At 40.0% G+C, this 15,796-nt stretch overlaps 1 protein-coding gene across 1 annotated transcript in view; it reads right to left on the bottom strand.

The window, feature by feature from the left end:
* The window catches only part of ADGRV1 (adhesion G protein-coupled receptor V1), a 724,059-nt gene that overhangs the window by 534,500 nt on the left and 173,763 nt on the right, over window positions 1-15,796 (bottom strand). Inside the window, exons 31-36 of the mRNA XM_075542665.1 lie at window positions 9,310-9,525; window positions 7,373-7,588; window positions 6,302-6,546; window positions 4,941-5,122; window positions 3,115-3,926; window positions 1,082-1,291 (exon numbers count right to left, since the gene is read on the bottom strand). Coding sequence (XP_075398780.1) covers window positions 1,082-1,291; window positions 3,115-3,926; window positions 4,941-5,122; window positions 6,302-6,546; window positions 7,373-7,588; window positions 9,310-9,525 — 1,881 coding nt within the window. The remainder of the gene's footprint in view (window positions 1-1,081; window positions 1,292-3,114; window positions 3,927-4,940; window positions 5,123-6,301; window positions 6,547-7,372; window positions 7,589-9,309; window positions 9,526-15,796) is intronic.

Raw genomic sequence — 15,796 nt, 5'->3', positions numbered from 1 at the left:
TTGGGATGGAATTTATGAAAGTTTGTTAGTCACTTGTACTCCGCGTTGCTATAACAACATTTTGAATCATTAAGAACAGGAAAGGGGGGAGGGGTGGACCATACATTTGCATAGTAAAGTAGCAAGTGAAAAGTACCATGCATGAACATGCATTCCATTTCCAGCACAGCCACTAACTAGTTGTGTGATTTTTATCAAGTTAGCGATTGCCTTGTGTCTCAGCTTTCTCATCTGTAAAATAGATGTGCAAGTGCTTGATTTATATCACTTTTATATCTTAACTCTACAAGGTAAAATGCTTTTATTTCAATCCCAAACACACACTCTGTGGTGAAACACAGGCTAGACATACCTGTATTATTTCTAAATAGCTTTATTCCAACACATCCACATAAAACAAAGCTATTATGTCTTAAACTAACAGAAATTGGCCTATATACAGAACCCTACACGTGACTAGAAATATTAGAGAAGATTCAAGAAAATAACTGCATTCTAAAGAAAAAAATCTAATTCCGGTGCACATTTTATAAGGTTATCTAGTTTGGCACTGTCTTAATAAAATATACAGGCATGATCTGCATCAGTCACAGGCTAGAATACTCAATGGTCAGCAACTACTATTTGTTTGTAGAAGAGCCCACATTTCACGTGGCTTACTGACAGCTACCACTACTGGTACTTCACCTGCCAGGACCTGCTCTTTATGTGTATTAGCTCACTTAGCCCTCACAAAGAAGCCTACAAAACAGGTCATAGCCCCCATCCCTTTCAACCAGGGGAGAAAGCTGAGCCTCCTGGGTTTGACGAACTTCCATAAAATCACTAGGGGGGAAGGGAAGGGGGAGTCATCAAGCTAGAGAACATATGTTGGTCTGCAAGGATCCTAGATTTGGTTAAATGTATCACTCTATAGGTCTCCCAAAAACACCCAATGCAAATTACCAAACAGAGCTCAAAACTAATGGACAGGGGGAAAAAACCCACAAAAAATAAACACTCAAAAAACTTTAAAAGACAAGACAAATAATGGCATCCATGGAAAGGAGAATCAATATCCTCAACAGAAAGAGGAACCCACCTTCGTGACCGATGACAGATCTGGAGGCTGTCTGAAAGCTAACAATTCCTGCCACGTTATCATTGGCCAAGATGTTCACTCGAAGAGTGTTGGAGCTGGGCCCGATTCTACTCCCACCTTCGGTGTGCACCAGACTCACTATGATGCTCTCGTCCCCCTCGGGCTCCGCGTCGTCCACAATGATCAAAAGGGCTGTCTTTTTGGTTTCACCTGAAAAACCCCAATATGGATGTAAAAATAATCAAAGGAAGCAAATTACCAGCATGACTTGATAGAAGATCACAATACCTCCTCTCAAAAACTTTTAAGTAAATACATTTAGGTGCACTATTATTGTTTGAGGTCATGAGAAACAATGAGACCAATATATCCAAATAGTGCAAGTTAATCTGCATATTCTTTCACCTACAGTTAAATGTTATTAATGCGGGAGTTTGGAGATAAAGTCATTTTGAATTATGGACAAGCTACAGAAGCTTTTAAGAGGCATGCCTTGACTGCTCCGTCTTTTGCCAAGAACTAGTTAGGGAAAGAGCTTTTAAAGAGTCTTGAGAAACAGCTCTCTCTGGGAAAGGGAGATTTTCTAGCATTAGTGTGAATGATCAGGAATATTTAGGGAATGTGGGCACAATAGGGAACTTAAGTTTCGGAGCAAAAGAGCCTGAACAATTTGAGTTTTTAGATAACAAGAAGAAAGAACTAAGTGCCTCTTCCCAGGATGTGAGGCAGAAGAGGAATTCAAAGGAGAGAATTGATAGTGACAAGAAATTAATGATCCACTTTTCAATTTGGCCTAGACCTCCACAAGCATCAGCTCCCCACTGCCTGACCCTACAGCCAGTGTTCCTCCAGTAGGCCCCCTTTGGTGGCCACACTTCACTGCTCCCTCCTCTCTGGAAAGAGAGCGAACCTTAGAGGAAAACACAGGGATGAGAAGACAGAAAGGGAGTTTGAATACCTGCTTCCTCTCTAGTGACTAGGTCTTTCCATCAATCCATCAGTGTCAAGATTAACCCCTCAAAGTCTTCATGATCGAAGAATCTAGGTTAGCTATAAAATATGGTCCATATCCTATGATGTTCAATTTACAATTCAAAGTAGTAATAATACTTTGTATAATGATACTACTTTGTGTGATAACTTTTTTGTAGTTGCCAAAGTCACTGTAAATTAAACTCTCAGCTCCACTCCTTCCTCATTAAATTTTCATTCTTGCCTTTGAAAGAGGGAGAGATGCTTCCAATTACCAATCTGCCCTGTCAAGTGTGCCAGGTTTTACTGTTCTCCAATCATCTTCTAGGGAAAACTGCTATAGCAATGGTCCATGTTTCTAAAACTCTTGCTCTAAAATGTAATATTTAAGACCTATTTCAAAGAGTATCCTATATAGGCAGCATGGTCCAAAATAACTGTTTCCCCGAAAAGGTATGTGCATAAAAAGAGAAAGTGGATTTCTCCAGGACATGGGATTATGTGCATTTCTTGTTAACCTTTTTAAAAACTATAGTATGAGGTTTAAAAGTATATTTTTATTTTTGAATCATAAAAAAATTCACGCAATTCCTGAAAATCTAATTTTTAAAGAAACTAAAGAGACACATATATAGGGCCAAGCCAGCTTACATATTGCAATTCAGCCACTAACAAGTCACTTAACTTCTAGTTTTCCAAAGTCATATTAAGCTTCTATTTTTCCAAAACTATATATGCAAGAATATGTAAAGTAATAGCTTCTGAACAATTGATAAATATGATAATTATAACTATTATCACACCAATTAACTATGATGATTTTGTCAGAAAGAATTGATCCCCCTTTAAAACAGTGGTTCTCAACCTTCCTAATCCATGAGTCTTTAATACAGCTCCTCATGTGGTGGTGACTGCCCCCACCATGAAATTATTTTCATTGCTCCTTCATAACTATAATTTTGCTACTGTTATGAATCGGGCAACCCGTGAAAGGGTCATTCGACCCCCAAAGGGGTCGCGACCCACAGGTTGAGAACCACGGCTTTAGCACCAGGACTCACCTTCTGCAAAAGTCAGAATGTCTCCAGCACCAATAAAATCTAGACCTTCAGTCGCCGTTCCACCAACAACACGCCATTCGACTGTCACTTGGCCTAAGCTGCCCCCTGTCCTGTGGATCATCATCTCCACTGTGGATTGTGGCTGCTCCTGAACTTCTATGTATGAGCCATCTTCTGATGTGTTGGGACTTATACTGTAGATGACAAACACCCCAAAGGCATCACCATTTAATGCTATGACAACTGTGGACGTATTTGGGTGTCCTATGGTTGGCTGGTTGTTAAAACTGGCTGTGCGGTTCATAAGGTGAACATCAAGAAGAGAAATCAGGAAACTCTCGTCCACCTCAGGGAAATCATCAGGAAGGATAGAAACTGTGAGATTTGCAAACTCGTCGCCTTCCAGCATTACGGCCCATTGCCTAGTCGCAGGCTCATAGTCACTACCAGCCACAGCCTGACTACTGAAAAGAGATGATACCCTGGTCATGTTTTTCCTGTAGGTCCTGAAGTCTGAGCGGTTGCCAGCTGGGCTGGTCCATGATGTCATCCAGAAGCACTGAGGGCCCTCTGAGGCACTGGACAGTGAGAATGCCATGCAAGCTTGCTCTCTGAGGCACAAAGTGGCGCATGTCTCCTGGGGTTCCCCTACAGCAGAGACATTCACCCAGGTTCTCCAAAGTGGGTCTGGCATCCCTTGAACTGGCGGTTCATAGTAGGATAGTAAATCTTGACCTTCCTCAAGAGCAAGAGCCACTACATCAATATCAGAAGTGCTGTAGAACAACTGCAGCCGGCCAAAGCGCCCTCCGCTAAAACACGGAGTAACAAAAGACAGGTTAAAGACTTGAAGGAGCGTGTGCATCACGTACATAAAAAAGAAATGCTGGCTGTGGCTTTAGCTTTCTTGTTAGCATGTGATTAAAGTACCACTACAGTCACAAACGTGTATCTTAATTACATCTCTCCTTCAGGATTTGTTTTCCCAGGTACAGAAACTTTACTTCTCAGGATGGTTTTCAGCCAAACAATACCTATTTTCAATCAAATTATTTAAAAACCTTGCAAAGTATGCAGGTAGTCTCCATCTCAGAATTGCCAAAAAGAATGAGAAAATTAATGTAGTTTTCATTGCTAAAACAAAGTAGTGATAATCTCAGCATGAAAGAGCATAATTATTTTCCACAAGGTCTCAAGAACCTTTATTTTCTCCTTCTGGAGAAACTCAAGCAAACAATATGCTGACTCACAGAACAAATGGAAGGGGTAAAAAAGAACCTGAAAATCAACCACTTCATATAACTTCATAAAATTGAGTGGTCTTCAGTTTTTAGACTGATTGTATTTTAGATCTAATTCTAAAGACGATCACAGGTACGTTCACTAATAATATTGCTGTAGTTGGGTGTGCTCAAGTTGATTTTTAACTTGTAGTGAAACCACTGACGGAGTGACTTCTTCAGTCCCACGGAAGAAAAAGGCCTGGCCATGAGTCCCCATGAAGCCCATGGCCTTTCTGCCCGCTCCGATATGGTACTCTGAGTCGGAATGCCACACAGCAACAATCTTTACGGAGGCCGACTCCCAGGTCTTACTGCCATGGAGATGGCTTTGAACTATCAACTTGGGGGGTGAGTAGCTGAGCTCAACGCTGCTATATAGGCCAATATTTATGATGGGCTCCTTATAGAAAGATATATTTCAGTTAACAAGTTATCGTAACTTACAGTGCAGAAAAGCTACTAACCCTAAAATACGCAATTCTACAAGAGATCTATCCCAACTACCCACAACTCCCAGCACTCCCAAAGATCCAGCTCATATACCTTCTCCGGACACTTATGTTAGCCCAGGCACTTCTTTCCAGAGGCTCTTGAACACGATAAACCGACTGAACAAAGGCTACTGTACCATAAGGATTATCATTGGCAGGAATTAGAATATTAGCCACTCGATCTAACCCAATAGTACCTCCACCGGAGGCATCAGTTAGTTGCACTCGGATCACCTAAAAATACAGTGAAAACTTCCTTAACAGGATCCCAGTTCTGACATCAGAATAGTAATGATGCAGGAAATAAAAGCAATCATATCCATACAAGAACAAAACCAAAACGGAATCAAATATACATGAACTCAAGGAAACGCTCCATTTACATTTTTCAGTGGAAAATATTATCTCTTTTCCCAATCACATTGTAGTTCAAATTTTAAAAGATAATTCCATTTTGAATAATCTAGTATTATTCATAAGGACACAAACTGTTAAAATTGCTTACTATTAATTATATATACAATAGGCAAAATAGTAAGACCCCTGGTTATATTTATTATTTTAATAATATGACTTTTATATCCTATGCCTTTCCTTTACTTATGGAAAATAATTCATCCACTTTATAATGATTTGGTAATCTATTATGCTTAATTTTCCATAGTATCTTAAGCAGAAATTCTCTGACCACATGTAAAGAAACAAAAATATAGCACCACAGACCCATCTAAATGTAGAGAGCAGTGAAAGGAAAGGCTTTGCCTGCATTCACTAATAGTACTTTTAGGAGACAATGGCACAATTAGCACTCAAAACAAATTTATAACTTTTCTTTTATTAAAAATTTTGATTTCATAAATTAAATTTATCTTCAGCCAGCATATGTTAACGATAAATGAACTTTCTCACTGACACGTGTTTTAGACCACTTTTGCCTTTTTATCACAAAAAGACAAAAACCAAGAAGATGCATTTAGTATGACATTTACCATACAGTAAATTCTCAAAAACTGTTAAAAAATAATGAAATATGAGAGAATTAAATTTTACACTTCAGACTGATTCATATTCAAACCAAAACAAATTCTACATGCTAGCAGATTAAGTGCTTTTATGAAGCACAGTAAATTTTTTTACCAAATAAAGAAAACTCTAGGAGTGCCATATATATGCACACGCAAACTGGCATCTGTGCACGGTCTACTCATGCAATATTCTTGCTTTTATATTATCTGTAACTCATATTATTGAACACATACTACTTTATTTTATACTATGGCATAATAGCTTAAGCTATTGCATCTTACAACATTTTGAACATTCTCACAGAAATAATTTGACATCCTTTCAAAACTGTCACAATTGCTCTAGTCATGTTTTACAGTGTCATTCTAAACGAGCCATTCCTCTCACCTCGTCAATCTCCGGAACGTCGTCAGCCAGGACCTCTAACAACAAGGTTTGAATGGTTTCCCCAGGGGCAAAGGTCACATTACCTGAGACAACTCGCAGGTCGCCAGTAGCAAGCTGTCCATTAATGGTGGCAACCCACTGAACAGTAACATTGCCAAGTGTCCCAGAATTTCGAATTATTGGCAGGTTTACCTTCACTGAGTTGAACTCAGGTTCCTCTACAACAAGTTTAGTAATCTGAAAACCTGAGGAGCAGAACAGATTGCATTTCAAACACAGACTGAAACTGAGTCAACGCATAGCCAGCTTGTAATCAATTCTCTTTCCCCCTAACCAACTAAAGTACCATTATGCCTACTAAACACCCACACAACACACATGCTGTGATAGGATGCCCCCACCAAAAATTTCCAAATGATTTTTCATTACAATAGAAGCAAAGATAGTGAATGCTATGCCCATCAAACTCAGATGCATATCAGATGCAAGTGGGCTGTATGGTCAGTTGAACAGCGTAACCCTGGTCCAAAAGGCACCTACCACTGACTTAGCGCCACGGCTGATACCATGCAGGAGCGAGGGCGTGGTGTCACCAGCTGTCCCTATCTAATAACAAGGTCTAGAAATCCGGACTGTGGTACAGAGACTGATTAAATGATTATTTTTCAAAGATGTAAGATACACAGAGCACTTCTAGGAGACATATCTGTCCCAAAAGCCAGCAGGCTCTGATAGCTCGATATAGCCTAAGAGGCAGATTTATTTATTTATTTAATCACACTTAATGACAGTCAGTAACAACAAGCAAAAATTATTCAGCCTCAGAAACCCTTGCTAGCAATTCTACTCTCCCCTATTGGCTCCATGACTCTACATTAAACTCAACAGCAGTGAGGAATGGGTGGGTACTGCCCGTAACTGGACCATAGGTTCTGTGTACTTATATGTCAGCAATGGCAGTTCATCTACAAATAACAAAATCAAATCATGTCTGAGCCTAAAAATAAAGAAAAGGTCATGTATATGTCCTGTATAGACCTGTATAAGAGAGATAAACATTAGTGTATTTACCAAATAATCCATAGGGGTCATCAGAGGCCTCAATAATAATGACCGCCTCTGTTAATGCCCCTAGTTTCGCTCCTCCTGTTGTTTCATTCAGTAGTTGCACAAGAAAAGATTCTTCCAGTTCAGGGTAAATGTCATTAATGATATAGACTGGCACAGCTTTACTGGTTTCCCCTTCTAGCAAGACAACATCCGATGAAGCTATGCTGTAATCTTCACCTACAAAGACAAAAAGAAAAATGCTAATAGACTTATTATAATATAAACATTTCATGTATTAGGGAAAGCTTTCATGCATTAAATTTCATGGGAACACCTGGAAAGACTTTTTTGGGGGTTGTTGAGTGTTTCACTTTATCGTAAATATGAATATACTGTCTTCCACTTGAAAAATGAGTATGATAATATGACAAAATAATTTTTTAAATCATTGTTTCGGGGGCTTGTACAGCTCTTATCACAATCCACACATTCATCCATTGAGGACAAAATTATTTAAAAGACCCCCTACTGGTGCTCAAGTTCATTCTTTTGCTTTCAGAAAGTTGTGTGCATAACTCATTCTACATAAGGTGTTCTATTGAGCACATACAAAGGAAAGAAAAGACTCCATCATCACAAGAGGATCTCTTGTGCTGCTAAGAAATAAAAAAATAAATGAACTAAAATTCTGATCTCACTGGGGAAATAAATGACATGTTAGCATTAATGATAAAGCTCAAACCTCTGGAATTTTCTACATTGGGTAGGAACACAAAGGAAACTGGAGGCAAATACCCTGGAACCCAATCAATGCTCACACTTACGAGCATGTTGGGGCACCTTCAGGCAGTCAAGAATTCCCAGAAATGCACACCCTTATATGCACATACACGCTCACCAAGGGACTAGATGAGTCTGGCTTATTGTCTTCCTCACAAGTATTCCATCTCAGTAATTTTTTAAATATATTCTCATCGTTTATTTCAACAGAAAGCACAAAATTTCATTCATTCTTTCACACATTTGTTGAGTGCAACATGAGGAGGTGTTAACATAGTTTTTTCATCAACGAAAATAAATCAATGTGGGCTTGTGTGGCCTGACCTTAAAAACAACATGCCTGTGCCCAGGGCTGTTGGAAGAACGTGTCAAGGACAAAGGCTACACAATGGTCTCAGATCTTAATTTTTGTGTCTCCCCGTTCATATCTTTTTAAGTCATTTTATTGGACCTCATACAACTCTTATCACAATCCACACATACATCAATTGTGTACAGCACTTACACATTCGTTGCCCTCATTATTCTCAAAACTAACTCTCTCTCTCTCTCTCTCTCCCTCTCTCAACCCCATCCATTGAAAATCATTCCTGTGAGTACCACAGGAACAATTCTAATTGAATAACCCTCAAGTAATCTTCCTTTAAATGCTATAACTACATCACCAAAGAAGGTGGACTCCTCATTCTTACATTGGCAATGAGATCACAGTTCTTATACATAAAATGGTCAATGCTGACCATTGTCCCTTCCATGTTCTGCATAAATACGCAAGCAAGATGACCAGACACAGACACGGTCGTTGCTAAGCACTGCAACCATAGGGCTGTTCATTTATCCCTGCATTCTTAGTAGTAATTTACACATGAATCCCTTACAAAAACTAGCACGTTCACACAGGGGAAAGCTAACAATGTTTTCCTCCATTTATTTTTCATTAGTTTGGATGTACTTGGTTGTCTTATTTTGAATTCACATACAATGCTGCCAACAATTTTCAACAACTCTACAAATGCAGTGCCCCAAAAAAATGACATAAACCCTAGATTTGTGCCTTTGAAAGATGGAAAGCGTTGTTTGGGGATTTATTTCCCTAAGTAAATCTTTAAGGTATTTTGTTATCAAGGTTACACTGTTCCTTGAAATCAATTCACTCTTGCTTCAGGATCTTTTCTCACCGGCAATTGCAGTTATTGGCACGGCTTTAAATTTCACAGAAACATCTGAAAATGCCCCTCCTGTTCTGGTCACATTGATGATGGGTCCACCATGATTTTCTGCCACTCTCACCACTGGCGCTGAAAGCTGAAGCGTGCCAAATGCATCATCGTTGGCCAAGATCACTAGGTGAGCAATAGTTTCTACCTTGAGCCCAAGGCGTGGAGAATTTGCAACTGAAAAAGAGAAGAAAATGGTTGAAAACTAATATGACAGAAGGTCCAAATAAATCACAGAAATACTCCATTACCTTTCCATTCTGCTAGTTTCCACAAAACGTTTGAAGCATCTTGTATATCAGAGTTTTTAAAACTGGTCAAAAACAACCACCAAGCCTCAGCAAGAGTCCATGAGATCACCACTTGTGTTCTCTCTCTCTTTTATATATTAAAAATATTCTTGAAACCTAACGTTCTTCAGAAATCAACTATTCAATACAACTATAAAGACAAGAATGACAGAGATGAACTAGATACCTAACCTCAAATTAAAGGCTAATCAACAGACTTTATCAAAAGAGCAAACAGACCTTGCAGACTAGACCTTGGAAACAACATGCCTCAGAAGTGTCTAGTCTCTGCAATATGTTGAAAACTGTAACAACTAAAAAACAAAAAGGAAGATAATCCAATCAAACAACTGGACAAAAGACATGGCCAGGCACTTCACCCACAAGGGCTTTCAAGTGGCCAACAAACACATAAAAAGGTGCACCATGTCGCGAGGCATTTCAAAACAAAACCCACTGCCACCCACTCACACTCTGACGCGTGAAAACCCTACATTGGCCACTACGGAATGAAAGTCAAAATGACAACGAGGTATCATCCCACCCACTGCAAAAATGTCAGTGTTAAAGAAAACAATGACGGCAACATCAAGCGCTGGTGAGATTTTGAGGCTACTGGAAATCTCATATGGAAAACAGTATGACACATCTTCAAAAGGTCTAGAATTGAAATATCTTATAACTCAACAATCTCACTCTTAAGAGTATATCCTAGTGACCCAATAACAGTGCCATGAATAGACATGTGGGCATCTGTGTTTATTGGCATCTGTGTTTATTGAAGCATTATTCATAATAGTGAAAACTCGTGACAACTCAAGTTCTCATCAGTGAGTGGATATTACAAGTTGATGTACAAGATTAATCTGAAGAGTGTGGCGCTGAGCGAACTAAGTCACTTGCAAAGCACCAGCATTGTTATATGACGTCTCTTGTGTAAAAAGCCAAGAAGGAGGTACATACAGATGGTTACCACAGATGGAGGAGGTGGGAGGATGACTCACTCTCTGCAAAGCAGACACATGTTCTTTTGGGCGATGAGGAAGGCAATCACAAACACAGATGAAGCTGGCACAACTTGTCCAAGGCCGAGTAAGACAAAGTAGCACACAAGAAGAGACCTTTTTGGTGAATGCTATCCCCTAGATGACAACTGCAGGTAACCACCAAGCCGTGAGTGGTTACATAGGTAGACATATAGGAACATAGTTCTACAGGAAAGCATTTGTGAGTACAGGGATGTGAACATATAGCTTTATCTGTAGACACATGTTTTAGTGCTTACATATATGAGAAGTCTTCAAAAACTTCATGTAAAAATGAAGCTTAGAAGTAATGGACTTTTTCTACTCCCTTGCATATGTCAGGTGTTAAGTCCGTAAGGGAGCAGTTACAGGTGTACCCTAGAAATAACCACAGAGGACTGGTTTACTGAGTTTGAAAACGTAGGAGCGGTTTTCGGAGACAACTCAGTCACTCAGCATAGCACAGTTCAGAGAACTAATGTTGCACATCCTGGTGTGGTGAGTATCCTGTGGAGCCGTGCAAGCTTAACGCGACTCGTTAGCATTCAAATCGGGGCTACCCCACCCACAGCCGTCATATTTTAGTAGCCAAATGGCAGGGTTATTCAAGTGAACACTACCACCACATGCTCCAAAATCATCGGAGATCGAAAGGTCTCAGCGTTTGCCCATAAAGCAAAGGTAGGAAGGCAGAGAGAGACAGAAAGTCAGGACAAAAGGAAACAGGGAAACCAGGCAGCATGTGAGCAGAGTCCCATTGCCCTGAGATGAGGCCATGTATTGTAATAAAACAAAAGGTGCATAAATTGTTGGACGGAAAACAAATTTTCTCTATAAATCTGCACCCACATCACAATGTAAATAAATAAGGCCCGGCTATTTTGCTTGTTTGCAGCAAAAAATAAAGAAGGAAGTCAAAGTCACAGGGTAACAGCCGCAAAAAAAATGGCCTCATCTCTAATGGGACCAGAAGAACTAGATGATGCCCAGCTACTACTAAACTGACTCTGCTCCAGGGACACCCAAGCCATCCTGGACAGGATGGGAGCCAAACATAAAACTAAACCCAAATGTCTAAATATTTTAAAACTTACCATGGGGGAACTGCCAAGACCATCACCCTGAGATACCTTAGACCTTGGATTTGAAGCTACTCCCAGAGGGCACATTGTACCCAAGTAATAGAGTGGTTCATGAACTCACAATCTCCATGACAACCATGTTCCTTTAAAGAATGACCAATATAAGACAACATGATCAATATTTAACCCAAAGTAAGTATGAAAAAGTAAAGGTGAATTCTCTCTCTCTCACTGCATCGAGCTGATGCCGATGCACGGCAATCCTGTAGGACGAGGGAGAACTGCCCCTGTGAGTTTCCACTACGTCTCTATGAGAGCAGAAAGGCCATCTTTATCCCATGGAAAGGCTGCCAACCCTGGAGTTCGCAGTCCAATGCATAACTAGGCCACCAGGGCTCCAGCAAGGAAAAGTCTGATGAATGGAAACAGACCAAGTGGGCCTAGTTGTCTCCAACAATTGTCCTAAAAGAAGCAGCCATCTAAGGGAGGCGTCAACTGAATCCATATGGAAGCAGCACACCGGCCTTTGTGAACCCACAACTGTAAATAGTAAAACCCAAATCCGAAGGAGGGAAGCGTGTCAGAAGTTACATTGTAAACACCTGCTGTGCAGAAGTCTATGGAGGGCAGAGGAAGGCAAAATCCATCTGCAGGGTCCCGTCATGGATGAAGCCTCCCGTGTGTCCTCTCTGATCATATGCAGGGAGGTGAACAGGCTTGCTATCCTACAGAGAGCATCGTAAAGCCAGTGTGGCAGACATAGGTTAAACGCCTTATAATTTGATCTCCCTTTTGATTCCATTTAAAGTAGTTCCCGTTGTTAATATTTTATGATTGGTGTTGGGGTTTTTGTTTTTTTGCCTGCTTTATGAGTTTGTATGATTGTGTTCTGTTTGGCATGATTTTCTGTGTATGAAATCCAGGAGAGGCGAATCTACAGACATGGTAACTAGCTAGGAGGATGGGGGGAGGGGATGAGGAGTTAACAAGCATGAGAAGAAAAAGTTCTAAAATTGATTGTGCTGATGATTACACAAATTTTCTTATCCCGTTGGAAGGACTTAATTAAATTGTATGATATGTGAAGTATATGCTAATTTTTTTTAAAACCAAAACATTTTTACTAGGGTTCTAGTTCTCACTTATACCAGTTTATTCCAAGCAAAGCATGTTTAAACATGATCTGCGATCAGTTGTCTCAGAAACACACGTGTCTTAGTCTCCTAGTGGAGCCTTCAACCAAAAGGTGCAATGAGAACACGGCCCCCACGGTGTCTGCTGGGCCGGTTAAATCCATGGCAGAGAGGTCAATTCAGAAGACCATGTATTATAACAACTATTAGAGGAATGTGAAAGGATAATCATAATAGATTTTCTTCAAGGACACAGGAAAATCAAGGAATTTATGAAAGTTTGAAGAAAATTGAAAACTGCACTGGTGAGAAAAAGGCCGGGAAAATTGTTTGAGGGATTTTTCCCTCCCTGCCCCCACCCCACCCCCATTCTGCAAAGCTGTTCTGTGAGAATTTCCTTGGGAAATCTTACCTCATCCATCCTACAGCCCCGACCATGCCCCAGCAGCCTCCTTTTTTGTTCTCCAAACTCAAAGAACATCAACAGGGAACATAATTTGATTCTATCAAGAATATCAAAGCTCTAAGTTTAAGATCACAAAATCATTGCGGAAGGACTGGAGAAATGAAAACACTGCCTAAATTTAGAAGTGCAGCGATTAGATGGAGGAGGATATCTTGAGAAACAAGAGCTCTTTGGTATTTTAGTATTTCGGTTCAATAAAATTTCTTCAACTTTATAAGGAACCCTGGTGACGCAGTGGTTGTGCATTGGGCTAATAACCACAAGGTCGGCAGTTTGAAACCACCAGCTGCTCCTCTAGAGAAAGAGGAGGCTTTCTACTCCCATAAAGTCTCAGAAACCCACAATGGCATTTCTACTCTGTTCCATAGTGTCACCATGAGGCAAAACGGACACGGTGGCAGTAAGTTTGCTGTTTGTTTGTTTTTGGTTTTTTTGTGGGGAAGGGAGGGGATTCTTCGATTTTGTAGCAATTTTTTCATCCCCAAATTAAATCATTTTGTGCATAGGTCTGTTTTAATGTATGTATTTTACAGATGAAGAATCAGAGACACAAGAAATTGAAGAAATTACCTAAGATCTTATACTAGTATGTGTTTGACAGAGTAGCAAACATCTTATCAGAGTGTTCTACTCGATTGCTCAGTACCTGTAATACCTCCTCAACCTGGCTTTAGCATCTTCAATTATTTCACATTGTTTCATCCTGTACTTGGCCTCATCCAGGAGCAAATTACCAGTCTTTTCCCAGTGCTCGCCTTAGCCATAAGCAAGAACAAAGGACCTATCAGATCCTGGATTGATTTTGTCAACTAAAATTGAGTGACTATCATATCAGTTTGCATTCACTTCTCCTTTAATTATTTCACACCACAGCTCTTGCTTATTCTAAATGTCTCTGAGTATGCGGCACCGTTCTAGGAACTAAGTGAGCATGAATTGATTTTGAGTGCTTCTCTGACCCTTTAGCTCATTCATCCTCCACATATGGTACTTTATTATAACAGCCATTGCCAATAATATATTGAGTGCTTCCTACATGTAAGTCACTATTAACTTTTGATCGTTATCTTATTAACACCCAATCATATTGCTTTATTTCAGATAAGGAAGCTGGGGTTTCAATGGATGTATCACACCATACATATGACACGAGAACACGAGCTGTCTACACCAGACTTCACAGTCTCTGCGATCATCCTCGACAGTATGCCTTCCTGGTTTTACTTCTATTTTACACAATGAACTGCAAGTTCCCTAAAAACTGGGCTGTGTTTTATTGTTTGTAATTAATAAGACTAATTATTCAGTTTTATTGTAACTTATTTGCTATTACAGCTGGTCTTAAATCTTAGAATTGGTTTGTTTTTATTTTTTAAAGAACGGTGGTATTAAGTGAGAATGTTGAGCCTTGATTGTGATCTGAAGACTTAATGTTTGCTCTTTTGTTATAAAGTAAGGTTCCTTCAATTGTGATTAGTTGCATTTCAAGAAAGAATGGTGCTCACTCTATGCAATACATTTTCCTGGTGTTATAAGGTCAAGAAACTTATTTATAAGAAACATTAGTCCATATGACCAAATATAGGCAATGTGTAGACCTCAAGATCTTATATTTGGGGCAATATAATTTCAAACTCGCTCGCATTGAGTCCATTATAACACTTAGCATTTCCCAGACGTGGCAAATCTTTATATGAGCAGACAGATTCATCTTTCTCCTGATGAGCAACTGTTGGGTTGGAACCTCTGACCTGTGGTTAGCAACCCAACGCTTATCCGCCAAACCTCTAGTTTCCTTCAGAAAACCTTCTGTGTTCCCTAATCATATTGTTCTAAAACGGATATTAAATTATCCCTCGCCAATACACACAGCCCCACTGGTTAGGGAATCTTCGAGAAATTGATCAAAGAGAAAAAACTCCAGGGTCTTGCTACCAGGATTACCCTGGGAACTCCCAGATGTTTGCGAAGCTACAATACATAACAAAATACTATTGCTGTTCTTATTGCTGTTTGCTGCCATTGAAAACTTCATGTTTCATGGCAGTATAAAACATTTCCTGGTTTGCAGCATCTTCATGCTTGTTGATATGTGAGACAGCGACATAATCGCCTGTCAACTTGTCTAGCCTGTCAATCAGGTCATAGCCAATGGTGCCTCTGTGCAGTCATGGCCTTCTCCTGAGGATCCTGGGAACTCCTCTCTTCCTCCCCAGGGGTGGGACACATGTACACTCTCTGCTTTATCTTCTTGCTGACAAGCCACATGGAGCTATGCTGAGTACAGCTAGAGCCTTAGAGCTGGAGGAGCCACATGGAGACTCGCACCAGGGCTGACATGATTCCACCACTGGCCTGTGATCTTCCTGCATTCTTCATCATTGCATGTCCTGCATGAGTCTAGAGATGAATTTATGGACTAGTATCAGATTTGGGGGCTAATATCAGACTT

Source organism: Tenrec ecaudatus, chromosome 2 (assembly GCF_050624435.1).
Source record: "Tenrec ecaudatus isolate mTenEca1 chromosome 2, mTenEca1.hap1, whole genome shotgun sequence".
Classification (NCBI taxonomy): domain Eukaryota; kingdom Metazoa; phylum Chordata; class Mammalia; order Afrosoricida; family Tenrecidae; genus Tenrec; species Tenrec ecaudatus.
The sequence above is the reverse complement of the archived record's forward strand: the minus strand, read 5'-3'. Positions and strand labels throughout refer to the sequence as shown.